This window comes from Diadema setosum, chromosome 3 (genome assembly GCF_964275005.1).
Source record: "Diadema setosum chromosome 3, eeDiaSeto1, whole genome shotgun sequence".
NCBI lineage: Eukaryota > Metazoa > Echinodermata > Echinoidea > Diadematoida > Diadematidae > Diadema > Diadema setosum.
Genome location: NC_092687.1, coordinates 13,971,305 through 13,989,541, shown reverse-complemented (window position 1 = coordinate 13,989,541; position 18,237 = coordinate 13,971,305). Strand labels below are relative to the sequence as shown.

Sequence of the window (18,237 nt, the reverse complement as noted above, 5' to 3'; positions counted from 1 at the left end):
GCCGGCCGGCCGGCAGGCGGGGCCGTCACGCCCGCCTGAATCGATGCTTCTGCTAATCCTCATCTAATTTGCATGAACTGTGCGAGCGGATCCTCCGAACGCGTATAAAAGAGGAAAGGGGGCAGCTGACCATAACATTTCTCTTTCAAAGCTGCATCGAATTCGCATCCGCCTAGTCTAGTCAACGCTCACAATGGCTCCTCCATCCGGACAAGTTGCCAAGAAGGGTTCCAAGAAAGCTGCCAAGGCTCCCCGGCCCAATGCCGACAAGAAGAGGCGTAGGAAGAGGAAGGAGAGCTACGGCATCTACATCTACAAGGTTCTGAAGCAAGTCCACCCAGATACTGGAATTTCGAGTCGCGCCATGTCCATCATGAACAGCTTCGTCAACGACATTTTCGAACGCATCGCCGCCGAAGCTGCACGTCTCGGTCAGTACAACAAGAAGTCGACCATCAGCAGCCGTGAAGTGCAGACCGCAGTGCGCCTCCTTCTCCCCGGAGAACTGGCAAAGCACGCCGTCAGCGAGGGCACCAAAGCTGTCACCAAGTACACTACATCCAAGTAGATGTCCACAGTCGCCTATATCTCAAACGGCCCTTATCAGGGCCACCACATAACCAAGAAAGAATATCCCACTGTTGTATGAAATCCTAATCATATCCTAACTATAACGAATCGAAAAGCTAGTACTTTACCCACCAGAGAAATACAAATCATCGCTTGTTTACAGTGACTTCACATTGTATGCTTATTTATATTTGCTTCTCGTGTTCACTTAATGTATTCGTTAATTAGTTTAATGACAGCACCACCTGATCGAAACATGGTAAAAATATGCAAACATATTACAGATTAATGTTTAAGACCCGCACAATATAGATATATAACTTCCAATCAGCCAGCTCTTCCCTTTCGGGTAAAAGAGTGTATTAAATTACCACACCGCTTTATACAATCGTCTTCTTAACGAGCTGTTGCTATATGAATCTATTCCAAATACCATCATGCACGTATAGTAATAATATCACTGTTACAGCAGCCTGCATACAGAAAAAAAAAAAATCGTTCGGAATGATGTTTTCAGTATATTATACGCCGCAATAATCATTGAATTCGCGAGCTGGTATCTCAACGGCGCCATCTACGGGAAGGCGTGAACAGGTTGAGCGGCGTGACCAACCATAGCGGACGGGACGGGTGGGGGCCGCCGCTGCGGGGCTGGTGCGCCCAGATCGGACAAAGGAAATCACTGCTTGACCAATCACAGGCCACGGATTGGATCCGTCCCGGGTCTAGGGATCCATCGTCCGCGATATAAAATGGGAGCTGGATGTCCGGCGGTTTCATTCTCTTCCCAACTCCGCATCGAAAAAACTCCGCACTCATTACCTGAAGAAAACATGGCTCGCACCAAGCAGACGGCTCGCAAGTCGACTGGAGGCAAGGCTCCTCGCAAGCAACTGGCTACGAAGGCTGCTCGCAAGAGTGCCCCCGCCACCGGAGGAGTGAAGAAACCTCATCGCTATAGGCCCGGCACAGTCGCACTTCGTGAGATTCGCCGCTACCAGAAGAGCACCGAACTTCTCATCCGCAAACTCCCCTTCCAGCGACTTGTTCGTGAGATTGCTCAGGATTTCAAGACCGAGCTGCGCTTCCAAAGTTCTGCTGTCATGGCCCTCCAAGAAGCGAGCGAGGCTTATCTCGTCGGTCTGTTCGAAGACACCAACCTGTGCGCCATCCACGCCAAGCGGGTTACCATCATGCCCAAGGACATTCAGCTGGCCCGTCGCATCCGGGGAGAGAGGGCGTAGAAAGAGGCCTGTCCTCCGTGGTCGCACCACACAACACAACGGCTCTTTTCAGAGCCACCACATTATCAAGAAAGAATATCATGGTTCATACAGGACAATATTCTGTTTGTTATTCTTAGTTTTAAAAAGTAGAGCCTTGGATGATGTTAGATCTTTATGTATTTAAAAGTGCACACGTAGTTGAACGGAAATGAAAAATGAGAACAAGAAAACCACAAAGATAAATGAAATGCACATAAAGTAGGGATATCTGCCCCCCCCCCCCTTTCAAATGAAACGCAGTCTACGGTGATTATGTACCTAGCAAATCAATTCATATGTAATTGAGACGAGAAGGGGTCTGTAAGGTGCTTGATAGAGAGAGAGAGAGAGAGAGAGAGAGAGGGGAGAGGGATAGATAGGGAGACAGAAGGAGTGAAGGGAGGGGGGTAAGAAAAAGTAAAACTATATGGTCAAGAAAAGGAAAAAAAAATGAAAGATTGTGACGTTAATTCGGAGTCTTTTTACCAATGTGTTGACGTGATCTGAATGCTGATTCAACTGAAAGTGTGTATTCACAATTGCTTTATTGTGAAATATAATATATGGACAGCCGCCGCGATACAACTAGCTGCATTGAACTACTAGACACTGTGCCGAGTTAGCCAGCAAGAGGGCAGCAAACAGCGCTTGTGTCCGCACTGGCAGCAGTAGCAGCTGCCCACTTCTGCCACCGGCTACGCTGATTGGTCGACCGGTCAACAAAAGGATCTTGACCCGCTGGATCCCCGAGCGGGGTATAAATGGGTGCGGAAACAATCGGCGGGGATCACACTCTCAGTTGAATCAGCATTCAGATCACGTCAACACATTTGTCTCTCCGTCTCCAATCATGTCTGGACGAGGAAAATCTGGCAAGGCTCGCACCAAGGCCAAGTCTCGATCATCACGCGCCGGCCTGCAGTTCCCCGTCGGCCGAGTTCATCGCTTCCTTCGTAAAGGCAACTACGCCCAGAGAGTAGGCGCTGGTGCACCAGTGTACCTAGCTGCTGTTCTGGAGTACCTGACCGCTGAGATTCTGGAGCTGGCCGGCAACGCCGCACGCGATAACAAGAAGACGAGGATCATCCCGCGACATCTTCAACTTGCCGTTCGCAACGACGAAGAGCTGAACAAGCTGCTGGGAGGCGTGACAATCGCTCAGGGTGGTGTACTGCCAAACATCCAGGCTGTGCTTCTGCCGAAGAAGACTGCAAAGTCCAGTTAGACACTTCACGGCGGCTCTTTTCAACCAAACGGCCCTTATCAGGGCCACCACATTTTCCAGAAAGAATACATTCAATTCATCATGCTATTTCGTGTTGTGTTGAGATTTCCGCTATATCTGTTTTTTTTTTCTTTTCTTTTCTTTTTATTTTTTTTTCCTTTCTCTCTCTCTCTCTCTCTCTCTAATTATCCTTACTTGAATCACACATAAATAGGAAATGTAGAGAAAGGAAGAAATATAATGATAAAAAAGGAAGAAATATAATGATAAATATATAAGGTGACAATGCATGATATTATATAAGGAGACAAAATAGAATAAAGACTAAATATATAAGGTGGCAATACATACCATTAGATGAGGAGAGAATATGGAGTAAAGAATAAGCACAGACTAGAGTATGAAAATAAGCAAGAGTTAAGTACCAAGTTAATTTCGGAAGAATTTATGAAATGCACAGATGATAAATCGTCAGGCGAGGCCGTTCTGAGGTTAAAAAGAAGGTATTAAAATAAAAGAGTAATTTATCGACAACATAAGAACAGCACAGCCACATGTATGTAGGAAGTTTGTGTGTTTGATTGCATTAATGCTCTAGTGTTTGTGCGTTTGCTGTCTAAAATTGTTGCAGTTTTCGGCATGTTGTAATATAAAACAGCTGCCTTAGGGAAACACGTGGATAAAACAAATGGAGCAGAAAAGTAAATCAAGTAATATGAAACAGAGAACAGATGTGGAAGCACATTAGGCAGAGCGTCTGCACGACGCCATGCCCGAGATGTCCGGTGATTCCTTCGAGGTACGCAATGAGCTGATAAAACGACAGTGCGAAGGTTGCTAGTCATTAGTTTTGTTCCACTACTCTCTGACTCACTACGTATCGCATCGATTGTTATCGTGATGGCGGCTTCGGAAGCAGCAAAGAAGACGACCAAGAAGAAAGCGCCCGAGCATCCACCGACCCAGGTGATGGTCAATGCTGCTATCGGCGCACTGAAGGAGCGGAATGGATCATCGCTTCAGGCCATTAAGAAGTACATCGCAGCCAACTACAAAGTAGGCGATATGGACCGACAGACCATCTTCATCAAGCGAGCTCTGCGGAAAGGGGTTGCCAACGAGACACTGGTTCAGACGAAAGGTGTCGGGGCATCTGGCTCTTTCAAGCTGAACGTCAAGGCAGCAAAGGCAGAGGCGGCGGAGAAGGCACGAAAAGAGAAGCAGAAGGCAAAGGTCAAGGCTGACCGCGAGAAGGCAAAGGCAAAGGCAGCCGCAAAGAAAGAGAAGGCGGTCGCCAAGAAGGCCAAAGCTGCAGCAGAAAAGAAGGAGAAGAAGAAGAAGGCGACAAAGAAGAAGCCGGCGAAGAAGACAGCAACCAAGTCGGAGAAAACGAAGACGCCCAAGAAGAAGACCGCAGCAAAGAAGCCATCCAAGAAGGCAACCCCCAAGAAAGTGGCGAAGAAGACGACGACCAAATCCAAGGCGGCAAAACCAAAGAAGCCTGCTGCCAAGAAGGGTGCCAAATAAGTTTATTTGCACCTCACACCAAAAATCAAACGGCTCTTTTAAGAGCCACCACAAACCCAAGAAAGAATAATTGTTGCAGTATCAACTAGTCGATGGAAAGATGCACTGAGAAAAGAAAGAAAAAAAAAAGAAGGAAATATACGAAACGGGGAAATAGAAAGGAATAGTTTACAAAAAAACAGAAATCATTCTATATTGGTGAATTTATGTTGAAAAGGAGAGAAATGGTAGATGAAGGCACAATTGAGGAGTTTTATGTGTTACTCAAGAGCAAACAATTGTGTGAGAGCTTGGGGAAATAGGCTAAACAGAATGCGAGCGGGGGGAGGGTGATGGTTTTCGTTTGGGAGAGAAGTTTTACTCTGAAAAATCGTTTCAAGCTCGAAATTATGTGAGTGTGAGTGTGTGTATATATGTATATGTATATGTATATATCTGCCACTCCATATCTATGTAGCTTTATGCTGTCAATATTATCATATGTGTATTTTATTTGTTCATTTCTTGAGGTAATGTGCGACAGAGTAATGTATGTGATGTGCGACAGTGCCCGTCCGACTCGCGGTGCTGGTCTGGTCAACGCAACGGACGGCCGTGAGGTGGCGCACTCGATCCAGCCGGATCTCGTGCAGGCGGATCGTGGGCTGGCCGCGGCGGACAGTAGGAGAATGGGGCGTCGCCCTCCATGTCCGCAAAGCGGTTACTTAACCCTGTTCGGTCATTGGGAGCGTCATCATTCGGCTTTTGGATCTCTCATCAGCTAAACCAAAATCAACTCACGCCATCATGTCTGGACGCGGTAAAGGAGGCAAAGGACTAGGAAAGGGAGGAGCAAAGCGGCACCGCAAAGTTCTTCGAGATAACATCCAGGGCATCACCAAGCCAGCCATCCGTCGTCTGGCAAGAAGGGGCGGCGTGAAGCGAATCTCGGGCCTCATCTACGAAGAAACCCGCGGAGTCCTGAAAGTCTTCCTTGAGAACGTGATCCGCGATGCAGTGACATACTGCGAGCATGCCAAACGCAAGACGGTTACTGCCATGGACGTCGTCTACGCATTGAAGAGGCAGGGACGCACACTCTACGGATTTGGCGGCTAGAATTTAACGGCCTCCTGCACCACAAAACAACGGCTCTTTTCAGAGCCACCACATTATCAAGAAAGAATACACTTAATGAAACAAATTTCCACATTACGGAACGTCATCATAAGTAGCACGTTTGAATCAATGGGCATATGTATATTATGTATAACCACACTGTTCGTACATCTTTTAAGTTCAGATTTCTGTTTCGTGGCAATGCTCTTAAAACGCCCTCATTATACGCTTTACAGAGTTTACCGGTTGTAATTGAAGGTAATAGAATAATTATGGCATCCATTCGCTGATCACAGCCCCCAGTTGCAAATAGAGAGAGTGGGAGAGAGAGAGAAAGAGAGAGACGTTATTTTCATAAGTAAAGTTGTTGTCATACAATTGTAAAGTTGTTGTCATACAATTGTAAAGTTGTTGCTTTATGTGTAAAGTTGTTGCCTTTTTGGTAAAGTTGTTGCCCTTTTGGTAAAGTTGTTGCTCCCATAGTGGGCGGGTTGTATAAAGCAACAACATTACGCATTTCTTTGGTGAAGTTGTTGCCTTTGCTCATAAATATTTCATTAAGAGTTGTGAAGCTCACAATGCACATGCCGCCCCACGCCTGGACATGGACTGGAATTTGGAGATACTACCAAGACAGTATCATTCAGCAAAAAAAAAAAAAAAATAAAAAAAAAAATAAATAAAAATAAAATAAAAATGACACACACACACACAAAAAAAAAACCAAAAACAAAAACAAAAACAAAAACAAACAAACCCTGCTAATTATTGACTACATTGTATTATGAATCAAGTAGAATGTTTGGCTTCACCTGATATTGAGTTAAACTCACTAAAGAGGATAGATTCTATACACTATTTGGCATATAGCCAATTTTACGCAGATTCAATAGCCTCGATACAAAATGTGGATAAGTCTGGACAATATCTTGCTGTCTGACATTGGCTTTTGGTATTGTGCAGTGGGAAACAAGCAGTCAATCAATCAATCAATCAATCAATCAATCAAGTAGGTAAAAAAAAGGAGTATCAGCAAAGTACAAATGCAAGAAGGTATGTTTGTTTGTTTTTTGTAACGCAAAATAAATATTTACAAATAGATTTCAGCTTCAGCGTGTCAGCAAGCGGCGACGAAGGTAGATAACATGTGTAAACTTAACACGCAATCAAAAGGAATAAGGGAAGTTAGCAGCTTTTTTGCGAGATACGAAACAGAATATATATAGTTACAGGAGATTTTCTAGATCTAGTTTGATTACAAAGAGAAAAGAAAAGAAAAGTAAATGATGATTTAATATTTGCAGAGAATATTATTCACGTTTTTCATTTCTACACGCAATTCAAGAACAAATTAGGGTAAAATTGGACAAAAATCTGTCTACTGCCATCTGGTGGCAGAAACCGTTATTTCACCACCGCGGCCGGCCGGCCGGCAGGCGGGGCCGTCACGCCCGCCTGAATCGATGCTTCTGCTAATCCTCATCTAATTTGCATGAACTGTGCGAGCGGATCCTCCGAACGCGTATAAAAGAGGAAAGGGGGCAGCTGACCATAACATTTCTCTTTCAAAGCTGCATCGAATTCGCATCCGCCTAGTCTAGTCAACGCTCACAATGGCTCCTCCATCCGGACAAGTTGCCAAGAAGGGTTCCAAGAAAGCTGCCAAGGCTCCCCGGCCCAATGCCGACAAGAAGAGGCGTAGGAAGAGGAAGGAGAGCTACGGCATCTACATCTACAAGGTTCTGAAGCAAGTCCACCCAGATACTGGAATTTCGAGTCGCGCCATGTCCATCATGAACAGCTTCGTCAACGACATTTTCGAACGCATCGCCGCCGAAGCTGCACGTCTCGGTCAGTACAACAAGAAGTCGACCATCAGCAGCCGTGAAGTGCAGACCGCAGTGCGCCTCCTTCTCCCCGGAGAACTGGCAAAGCACGCCGTCAGCGAGGGCACCAAAGCTGTCACCAAGTACACTACATCCAAGTAGATGTCCACAGTCGCCTATATCTCAAACGGCCCTTATCAGGGCCACCACATAACCAAGAAAGAATATCCCACTGTTGTATGAAATCCTAATCATATCCTAACTATAACGAATCGAAAAGCTAGTACTTTACCCACCAGAGAAATACAAATCATCGCTTGTTTACAGTGACTTCACATTGTATGCTTATTTATATTTGCTTCTCGTGTTCACTTAATGTATTCGTTAATTAGTTTAATGACAGCACCACCTGATCGAAACATGGTAAAAATATGCAAACATATTACAGATTAATGTTTAAGACCCGCACAATATAGATATATAACTTCCAATCAGCCAGCTCTTCCCTTTCGGGTAAAAGAGTGTATTAAATTACCACACCGCTTTATACAATCGTCTTCTTAACGAGCTGTTGCTATATGAATCTATTCCAAATACCATCATGCACGTATAGTAATAATATCACTGTTACAGCAGCCTGCATACAGAAAAAAAAAAAAATCGTTCGGAATGATGTTTTCAGTATATTATACGCCGCAATAATCATTGAATTCGCGAGCTGGTATCTCAACGGCGCCATCTACGGGAAGGCGTGAACAGGTTGAGCGGCGTGACCAACCATAGCGGACGGGACGGGTGGGGGCCGCCGCTGCGGGGCTGGTGCGCCCAGATCGGACAAAGGAAATCACTGCTTGACCAATCACAGGCCACGGATTGGATCCGTCCCGGGTCTAGGGATCCATCGTCCGCGATATAAAATGGGAGCTGGATGTCCGGCGGTTTCATTCTCTTCCCAACTCCGCATCGAAAAAACTCCGCACTCATTACCTGAAGAAAACATGGCTCGCACCAAGCAGACGGCTCGCAAGTCGACTGGAGGCAAGGCTCCTCGCAAGCAACTGGCTACGAAGGCTGCTCGCAAGAGTGCCCCCGCCACCGGAGGAGTGAAGAAACCTCATCGCTATAGGCCCGGCACAGTCGCACTTCGTGAGATTCGCCGCTACCAGAAGAGCACCGAACTTCTCATCCGCAAACTCCCCTTCCAGCGACTTGTTCGTGAGATTGCTCAGGATTTCAAGACCGAGCTGCGCTTCCAAAGTTCTGCTGTCATGGCCCTCCAAGAAGCGAGCGAGGCTTATCTCGTCGGTCTGTTCGAAGACACCAACCTGTGCGCCATCCACGCCAAGCGGGTTACCATCATGCCCAAGGACATTCAGCTGGCCCGTCGCATCCGGGGAGAGAGGGCGTAGAAAGAGGCCTGTCCTCCGTGGTCGCACCACACAACACAACGGCTCTTTTCAGAGCCACCACATTATCAAGAAAGAATATCATGGTTCATACAGGACAATATTCTGTTTGTTATTCTTAGTTTTAAAAAGTAGAGCCTTGGATGATGTTAGATCTTTATGTATTTAAAAGTGCACACGTAGTTGAACGGAAATGAAAAATGAGAACAAGAAAACCACAAAGATAAATGAAATGCACATAAAGTAGGGATATCTGCCCCCCCCCCCTTTCAAATGAAACGCAGTCTACGGTGATTATGTACCTAGCAAATCAATTCATATGTAATTGAGACGAGAAGGGGTCTGTAAGGTGCTTGATAGAGAGAGAGAGAGAGAGAGAGGGGAGAGGGATAGATAGGGAGACAGAAGGAGTGAAGGGAGGGGGGTAAGAAAAAGTAAAACTATATGGTCAAGAAAAGGAAAAAAAATGAAAGATTGTGACGTTAATTCGGAGTCTTTTTACCAATGTGTTGACGTGATCTGAATGCTGATTCAACTGAAAGTGTGTATTCACAATTGCTTTATTGTGAAATATAATATATGGACAGCCGCCGCGATACAACTAGCTGCATTGAACTACTAGACACTGTGCCGAGTTAGCCAGCAAGAGGGCAGCAAACAGCGCTTGTGTCCGCACTGGCAGCAGTAGCAGCTGCCCACTTCTGCCACCGGCTACGCTGATTGGTCGACCGGTCAACAAAAGGATCTTGACCCGCTGGATCCCCGAGCGGGGTATAAATGGGTGCGGAAACAATCGGCGGGGATCACACTCTCAGTTGAATCAGCATTCAGATCACGTCAACACATTTGTCTCTCCGTCTCCAATCATGTCTGGACGAGGAAAATCTGGCAAGGCTCGCACCAAGGCCAAGTCTCGATCATCACGCGCCGGCCTGCAGTTCCCCGTCGGCCGAGTTCATCGCTTCCTTCGTAAAGGCAACTACGCCCAGAGAGTAGGCGCTGGTGCACCAGTGTACCTAGCTGCTGTTCTGGAGTACCTGACCGCTGAGATTCTGGAGCTGGCCGGCAACGCCGCACGCGATAACAAGAAGACGAGGATCATCCCGCGACATCTTCAACTTGCCGTTCGCAACGACGAAGAGCTGAACAAGCTGCTGGGAGGCGTGACAATCGCTCAGGGTGGTGTACTGCCAAACATCCAGGCTGTGCTTCTGCCGAAGAAGACTGCAAAGTCCAGTTAGACACTTCACGGCGGCTCTTTTCAACCAAACGGCCCTTATCAGGGCCACCACATTTTCCAGAAAGAATACATTCAATTCATCATGCTATTTCGTGTTGTGTTGAGATTTCCGCTATATCTGTTTTTTTTTTCTTTTCTTTTCTTTTTATTTTTTTTTTCCTTTCTCTCTCTCTCTCTCTCTCTCTCTCTCAATTATCCTTACTTGAATCACACATAAATAGGAAATGTAGAGAAAGGAAGAAATATAATGATAAAAAAGGAAGAAATATAATGATAAATATATAAGGTGACAATGCATGATATTATATAAGGAGACAAAATAGAATAAAGACTAAATATATAAGGTGGCAATACATACCATTAGATGAGGAGAGAATATGGAGTAAAGAATAAGCACAGACTAGAGTATGAAAATAAGCAAGAGTTAAGTACCAAGTTAATTTCGGAAGAATTTATGAAATGCACAGATGATAAATCGTCAGGCGAGGCCGTTCTGAGGTTAAAAAGAAGGTATTAAAATAAAAGAGTAATTTATCGACAACATAAGAACAGCACAGCCACATGTATGTAGGAAGTTTGTGTGTTTGATTGCATTAATGCTCTAGTGTTTGTGCGTTTGCTGTCTAAAATTGTTGCAGTTTTCGGCATGTTGTAATATAAAACAGCTGCCTTAGGGAAACACGTGGATAAAACAAATGGAGCAGAAAAGTAAATCAAGTAATATGAAACAGAGAACAGATGTGGAAGCACATTAGGCAGAGCGTCTGCACGACGCCATGCCCGAGATGTCCGGTGATTCCTTCGAGGTACGCAATGAGCTGATAAAACGACAGTGCGAAGGTTGCTAGTCATTAGGAGGCTGTAGAACGGGGAGGCTGTAGGTTGAGGAGACCGCTTGCTTGCTCAATTCTGCTCAATTTTGTGTCTATTCTACGTTTGTTTGTTGCTTTGATTCCTTTTCGTCCTTTTGACAGTGGCAAATTGCCTATCACTATTCACCCATTTTGTTGTTATTCATCTGATATCTACTTATACATTTGTGCGATATTTTACAAGATTTGTGAATCCTCCACCAAGCTCGCAGCCCGAAGAGTCTGGACGTATAGAAGCTTACACCACTTACGCAGTAAGTAAAGCCCTTCGGCTTACTCGCCGCGCTTTACACGGCTGACCACTACGTCCTTTCTTCTCCCAGCCCTCAATTTTCTCACCTATTTTGATATACCTTGATCTATTAACACCCCCTGTGTAATTTATTATATTAGTAGGCCTCTGTAACTTGTAAGTGCGGCTTGCATAATATTTGACATATCTGTCGCACCTTACGCCGACGTTGCCTCATCTACATACACATACCCCCCCCCCCATCCCCTGGCGCAACCCAGGCGCCATTTTTGTCTCTCCTCAACCTGTCAGCCTCACCCCGCGTAGTGTAATATTTGAATAGTTTTCTTATATTACCTCTTTCTTTGATATATTGTATTTATATTTGAATCCATTACTTCTTGTATCGTTGTACGTTAAGACTTAACGGACTTTTAGCACCGTACAGTCAAACCTACATACTACAACTATACACCCGGCAGGGGTGAACTATTCCATACATAGTACACGCTCCTACCTTCACCATACGTATATAGCGGATGTGCATGTAACACCGCCCTCCTACTTTTAGGGGAGCTCTTCCATATCTTATACACTAACTTTGTTTTAACCGCCATTTTGTACGTATACCTTTGTGTAAGCAGCAGCCCGTTTACTACCGACCCCTGCTCTGCCCACTGAGGCATTCCACCCCCCTTTTTGTCCCTCCCCCTTTGTCAATCACCCCCACATACTATAGTCCTCGCCAAAACCATTGTTCAAGCGTCCTGTACCGTCTTGTAACGTATCACGTTTACTCGGTAAAAGGCCGCATTTTCTCCTTTATTTGGTTATACCCCCAGCTCTCCCTTTGTATTTCTGTGCATTTATTCTCTTCCCCCTAGTGAACGCAAAGCTAGCCTCTCCGGACAAAATACTCTTCTTCCGTTTTTACTAACTACACCTGTCAACCTATATTCGTACTGGGACGGTGCATCAAACTCCCCCTCCCATTGAGGTATAGATAAATCCGCCCCCCCCCCCCCGCGGGGCGCAGCCCATAAGATTATTCTCCTCCCTTTTCCACACTTGTGATCCATCACTCACCTTTTTGTGATCGAGACAGACATCCTTAATCCACCCCACCCCTCTTTCAATCTAAACCATGTCGAGCACAGACATGGCGTCCGATCCTGGTCTCCAGGATTCAGACTTCATTGAAGTGACCAATAGGAAAAAAAGAAGACGAGCAGGAACAGTTGACTTGACCAATGACAATGATTACGATAGTGATTCATTCCATACGCCCGTACGACCTTCCCGCCCAAAAAACATACCATATGTCACTATCACTGGCATAGACAAAAACATAACCCAATGCAACCCTATCCAAGTGGCCAGAGAAATTAACAAAATCGTCGGTAAAGTTGAAGAGGTGAAACGGAAGGCAAAGTACTTTGTAATCAAATGTAAGACCCCAAAACAAGTAAAATCCCTACTAGGCATCACTAACTTTTGCAACTGTGCAGTAAAGACCGTAAACACAAACAACGATCACCCACCCACAAAAGGTGTCATAAAACGAATCTCAACAAGCGTAACAGAAAAAGACTTAGAATCGGAACTATCTTCCCAAGGAGTAACTGAAACAAAACGCATTAACAAACGAGACCAAGGAGTACTTAAACCAACCACCGTTGTAATTCTAACATTCTCGTCAAACAATCTGCCCCCATCCGTAAGTATTGGCTTTGAAGTCTTCCCGGTAACTACATACATACCGCCAGTCACCAGGTGTTATAAATGCCAAAGATTCGGCCATAGCCAGGAAACCTGCCGCTTCAAAATGCGATGTGTACGATGTGGCGACAGTCACATACTTGACCAATGCCCAAACAAAGAAAGTCCCAAATGTTTAAGATGTGGAGGACCCCATAGCGCAGCGTACGCTGGATGCTCACACTACAAAGACGCCCGACGAATCCAAAACCACAAAATCACAAACAAAGTATCATATGCAGAAGCTGCAAAGCAAATTCAAGAGAGACAAAAACAACAACAAGCTCCGGCCCCCGTCAAGCCACAACAACAACCACAACAAGCCACAACAACAACTATCCCCACTAATCAACAACCAACTCCAACCCCTACCTCATCTAACATTACAACAAAAGATCAAACTGCCCCTCCTGCAACTACACCACCCAACAAACCTACCCGTATCCTTCCCAGAAAGCCCAAAGTGCATAAAAAAGAAGCATCGACTCAAGTCAATTCTATTGAAGCAACTACCCAGTGCACACATATTGATTTAGCAAATATTGAGCGCATTATAGCCTTCGTTGTTTTTATCATAAACAATCTGGATACCACTACGTCGAAAAGTGATAGACTTCAACTTACCGTCGAGGCGGCTCAAGCCTGCTTTCAGGTCAATCTGGAAGCTTCAAAGATACATGATATGCTGCAAACGTGTCGCACATAATGGATTGTCACCTTTTCATCCCTTTCTTTTCGTTTTCCTCACAATGACAGTTCTCACCCATCATCGTATGGAACGCCAGAAGGTTTACAGGAAACGGGGCTGAACTGCCCCAACATCTACATAACACATCCGTTCCATTTAATATACTCTGTATACAGGAACATGGATTATATTGAATAGTACAACATAGTCCAAACGTTGGAATTACAGCAACTAAATATTCTTTTCGGCAGATATAGCTATTACCTTGTGAATTATTATAACCTTTGTCTTTCCTTTGCAGAAACTGACTTAGAGGAACCGATTACTAATTGTCCTTCATGATTTACAATATGCGATGATTTAATGTTTATAACCCCATATGGGTTTTTCCCACAACGAAACTCCAAAAGTAATGGGAAACTATCTACCTTATAACTGATTTTCCCCAAGATCATTTTCACTTCTTTCTCCCTTTGTATCGTCTCCCCCTATATTACTGTACAATAAATACTTCATTGAATACCATTATATCGATGACACGTTCGCCACCACTGAATTATCATACATTCCAAATATCATATAATGTCACTTTATGTTACTGTTACTAACAGATAGCAAGGTCTATCCCGCCATTCGGGATTTTAACACATATGTTACTCCTCTCTACCTTTGTATTATTTTTCCCTTTTATCCATTTCTCTCCTAAATACAATGACTATTACATTGAATACCATACTATCGACGGCTTATTCGCCACCGTTGAATTATCATACATGCAAATATTGTATGTTATGTTAATTATATCACTTTTACTTAAACAGATGACAAGGAGCCGTCCAGCCTTTTTCGATTTAGTATACATGTTTCTCCTTTATCTCTTTGTACTATTTTACCACACATACAATTTTTCCTATAATACAATAACTACTACGCTTAACTAGATAACAAGGAACCGTACAGCCACTCTGGATATGATATATATGCTACTCCTTTCTCCTTTGTATTTTTTTTTCTTATACAATTTTCTTTTTTTATACAATAATGATTATATTGAATGTCATTGCACCGATGGCACGTTTGCCAACGTTAAATCATCATGCATGCTCAATATTATATTTGTTAATTATGCTACTATTATTTAACAGATAACAAGGAGCTGTCAAGCCTTTCTGCGTTTAATATATATCTTACTCCTTCACATACCTTGACAAGGTAAGAAACATTTAGATTTTCTCTTTACATATATGTAGGTTACGTAAATGTCTTACAAAATTATATGTTCAATGGAATATATATGTAAATAGTTAAGGTGTTGATTTGTTTTGCTATTTTCTATGCTTTGTCTTGAAAGAAAATGAATAAATTGAATGATATATTCTTTCTGAAAATCTTTTATGCAAAAATTCGGTCATCAAAACGAATAAGTGTTTTCTGTCCTTTGTTTCCCCACGCCTTCTCTCCTCTCCTCTAACTTAAACCCCCTTTCCACCCTTTCACCCCTACCCCTCCCTTCCACTCTAACCCACCCTCTCCCATTTTCTTCTACAATATAATATAACTGTGGTGATAAACAAATAAATGATTGTGTATTAAGATGACTATGTTTACATATTCTGCTTCCTTTTAAGCAGGAGGCACTCTTTTCTTCATCGGTACGGCGGGAATCACTGGCAGACCTACCACCAACTCAGGGGCCATCCCACACCGAGCAAAGCGGTCTCTATCCTCTACTGGCACCTGCATGTCATCCGCTCACCCTACCCGAATTTTTCTTAATACGTGTATGGCGCATCGGATCTCTCCAATAGCCTCTACTCTTAAACAGTCGGGGTCACCAAATAAGCTTGGAGAGGCTCGATCCGCCTTCACTATCGATGCAATACTATTCTATATGTTTTCTCTGTCATATATATTGCACTATGTACAATGGTGATTTCATATCGCCACCTTTATATGCAAGAGCATATTGCTCAACAATTATACAGCCCTTGGGCACATTATACAATTATGAAACTATTTCATGGACAAGAGTGCGTTTGACTTTAAATCTTAACCTTACTCAAACTAAATTTTAACAGGAGCTCTTGACTCTTTCTGGTGGCCCCCTTTCTGGACTCAATCCTCTTACATTGTTAGGCTTGAAGCCTGCCCTCTACAACCGCACACTTGTCCCCATTAAAGATGCTGTTTCTAACTTTGTTTCCAATATTTATACGATTATATTTTTTTTTTAATATTGCATATATGCATGGAGCTTCATGATATAAGCATGAGGTATTATATTTAGGTTATAAGAACAAGTGTTATATTGCACTAAAGTTTCTTTTCCATATGTATCTGTTCCAAGTTTATGAACTCATACAAATATTAATCATTTTTAGTTTTTGTTACAATTGCCATAAATATTAAGATATTTCGCAGAATTGAAAATGTTGAACTTAGTCCAGTATCACGAACCGCTCCCAGCGTTTTATGAAATCCGAGGTCAACCAACAAGCTGAGAGCGGTTTGAAATGTTATTACTGGCATGAAGTTGGTATATTATATGCATTTTTTTTTTTTTTCATACCCATCAGACATTGTAATGTTTTTCTTGATGGGTTGGTCATTAAATATTCTTACAGGCAAGTGAGACCTGTTACAAATTACCAAAATGGTAATTAGACAGAATTGCGACTGTCCCAAATTTGTTAAATATGTATCAAATTTATAGGAGTACTTACTCCATGGTTGACCCACTTCTGGCCTTTCTTCAGTAGTCACCGGCTTGAGGCCCCTCTTATCATAGTCGCACTTCTGTCTGCAACTTTTATGTTAATTATTACAAGTTGGTGAAACTAAAAATATATGTTTATGTGGATGTGATATAGACAGGTATTATGAATAGGCACTATATGTTATGTATATACTTTAGTTTATATAAGAATATAAGTCGGTATATACATACATATACTGGCTTTTGTATTATGGTATATAATATGTATTTAAAAGATTGTTAAGAATGGAATGAATTATAGGAATGTGATAGGTTTTTTTGAGATATATGTATATATACTTATTAAAGACAGGATATATCTGTGTGTATGTATGTGTATGCATGTGTGTGTATGTATATGTATGTATATGTATGTGTATGTATATATATGTGTATGTGTGCATATGTGTGTATATGTATATGTATGTACGTATATGTATATATATACATATTCGTAAAGTTATCAGAATATAGATAAGAAAGTTAAATATAAGAAGAGTTTGGTTTATTTAGAATAATGTATTATGCAACAGTGGGAATACAGGCGTCCCTTAGGTGACAGCTTTGGTGCCTTACAGAATAAATACAGACATATTTAGAGTTTTTGAATTCATTTTATTACGCATATGTAAAATACAGAATATATATATATATATATATATATATATATATATATAATGTTATTAGGAATTTATATAATATGGGCAATGATATGATATATTATTGCGCAAGCATATAATATAAACCCACGTATATATATTAATAATATAAACCCATACTGGGCCGGGGAGCCTCGGCAGATTTATACATACATGAATATCACTATACAATATACATTACTGTTATATAAACCCACATGTATATTATTACAAATATTATAGAATAAACCGATTTAAATGGTTACGGATTTATGAACTCAATACATATCGCTACAATCCTCATTCCACCTAACATATCACCCATCCTCATTCCACCTAACATACCCCCGTCCTCATTAACAACCCATGTTTTTATATAAAAGATACGCACATTGTGGGGAAAATTATCAGATATAGATAGGTCCCCATTTAAACATAAGAATAGAATAGAATGACCATAACATTTCTCTTTCAAAGCTGCATCGAATTCGCATCCGCCTAGTCTCTAGTCAACGCTCACAATGGCTCCTCCATCCGGACAAGTTGCCAAGAAGGGTTCCAAGAAAGCTGCCAAGGCTCCCCGGCCCAATGCCGACAAGAAGAGGCGTAGGAAGAGGAAGGAGAGCTACGGCATCTACATCTACAAGGTTCTGAAGCAAGTCCACCCAGATACTGGAATTTCGAGTCGCGCCATGTCCATCATGAACAGCTTCGTCAACGACATTTTCGAACGCATCGCCGCCGAAGCTGCACGTCTCGGTCAGTACAACAAGAAGTCGACCATCAGCAGCCGTGAAGTGCAGACCGCAGTGCGCCTCCTTCTCCCCGGAGAACTGGCAAAGCACGCCGTCAGCGAGGGCACCAAAGCTGTCACCAAGTACACTACATCCAAGTAGATGTCCACAGTCGCCTATATCTCAAACGGCCCTTATCAGGGCCACCACATAACCAAGAAAGAATATCCCACTGTTGTATGAAATCCTAATCATATACTAATTATAACGAATCGAAAAGCTAGTACTTTACTTTAATACAAATCATCGCTTGTTTATAGTGACTTCACATTGTATGCTTATTTATATTTGCTTCTCGTGTTCACTTAATGTATTCGTTAATTAGTTTATTGACAGCACCACC

The 18,237-nt window shown here is 42.9% G+C and overlaps 7 protein-coding genes across 7 annotated transcripts; all 7 read left to right on the top strand.

The window, feature by feature from the left end:
• The first annotated feature begins 193 nt into the window (after nt 1-193).
• On the top strand, nt 194-568 carry LOC140226141 (histone H2B.2, embryonic). The gene has a single exon (XM_072306631.1). The coding sequence runs from the start codon at nt 194-196 to the stop codon at nt 566-568; it is 375 nt and encodes a 124-aa protein (XP_072162732.1).
• Nucleotides 569-1,403: 835 nt separating this feature from the next.
• Nucleotides 1,404-1,814, top strand: LOC140226140 (histone H3, embryonic). The gene has a single exon (XM_072306630.1). The coding sequence runs from the start codon at nt 1,404-1,406 to the stop codon at nt 1,812-1,814; it is 411 nt and encodes a 136-aa protein (XP_072162731.1).
• An 871-nt stretch (nt 1,815-2,685) lies between these two features.
• Nucleotides 2,686-3,060, top strand: LOC140226139 (histone H2A, embryonic). Its single transcript, XM_072306628.1, has one exon. The coding sequence runs from the start codon at nt 2,686-2,688 to the stop codon at nt 3,058-3,060; it is 375 nt and encodes a 124-aa protein (XP_072162729.1).
• A 900-nt stretch (nt 3,061-3,960) lies between these two features.
• Nucleotides 3,961-7,673, top strand: LOC140226138 (uncharacterized). Its single transcript, XM_072306627.1, has 3 exons — nt 3,961-4,513; nt 5,384-5,436; nt 7,377-7,673. Exons 1-3 carry the CDS (start codon nt 3,961-3,963, stop codon nt 7,671-7,673), a joined length of 903 nt encoding a protein of 300 aa, XP_072162728.1.
• Nucleotides 7,674-8,509: 836 nt separating this feature from the next.
• Nucleotides 8,510-8,920, top strand: LOC140226137 (histone H3, embryonic). Its single transcript, XM_072306626.1, has one exon. It carries the CDS (start codon nt 8,510-8,512, stop codon nt 8,918-8,920), a length of 411 nt encoding a protein of 136 aa, XP_072162727.1.
• Nucleotides 8,921-9,783: 863 nt separating this feature from the next.
• Nucleotides 9,784-10,158, top strand: LOC140226135 (histone H2A, embryonic). Its single transcript, XM_072306625.1, has one exon. It carries the CDS (start codon nt 9,784-9,786, stop codon nt 10,156-10,158), a length of 375 nt encoding a protein of 124 aa, XP_072162726.1.
• Nucleotides 10,159-17,621: 7,463 nt separating this feature from the next.
• LOC140226134 (histone H2B.2, embryonic) lies at nt 17,622-17,996 on the top strand. The gene has a single exon (XM_072306624.1). The coding sequence runs from the start codon at nt 17,622-17,624 to the stop codon at nt 17,994-17,996; it is 375 nt and encodes a 124-aa protein (XP_072162725.1).
• The last annotated feature ends 241 nt before the right edge of the window (nt 17,997-18,237 follow it).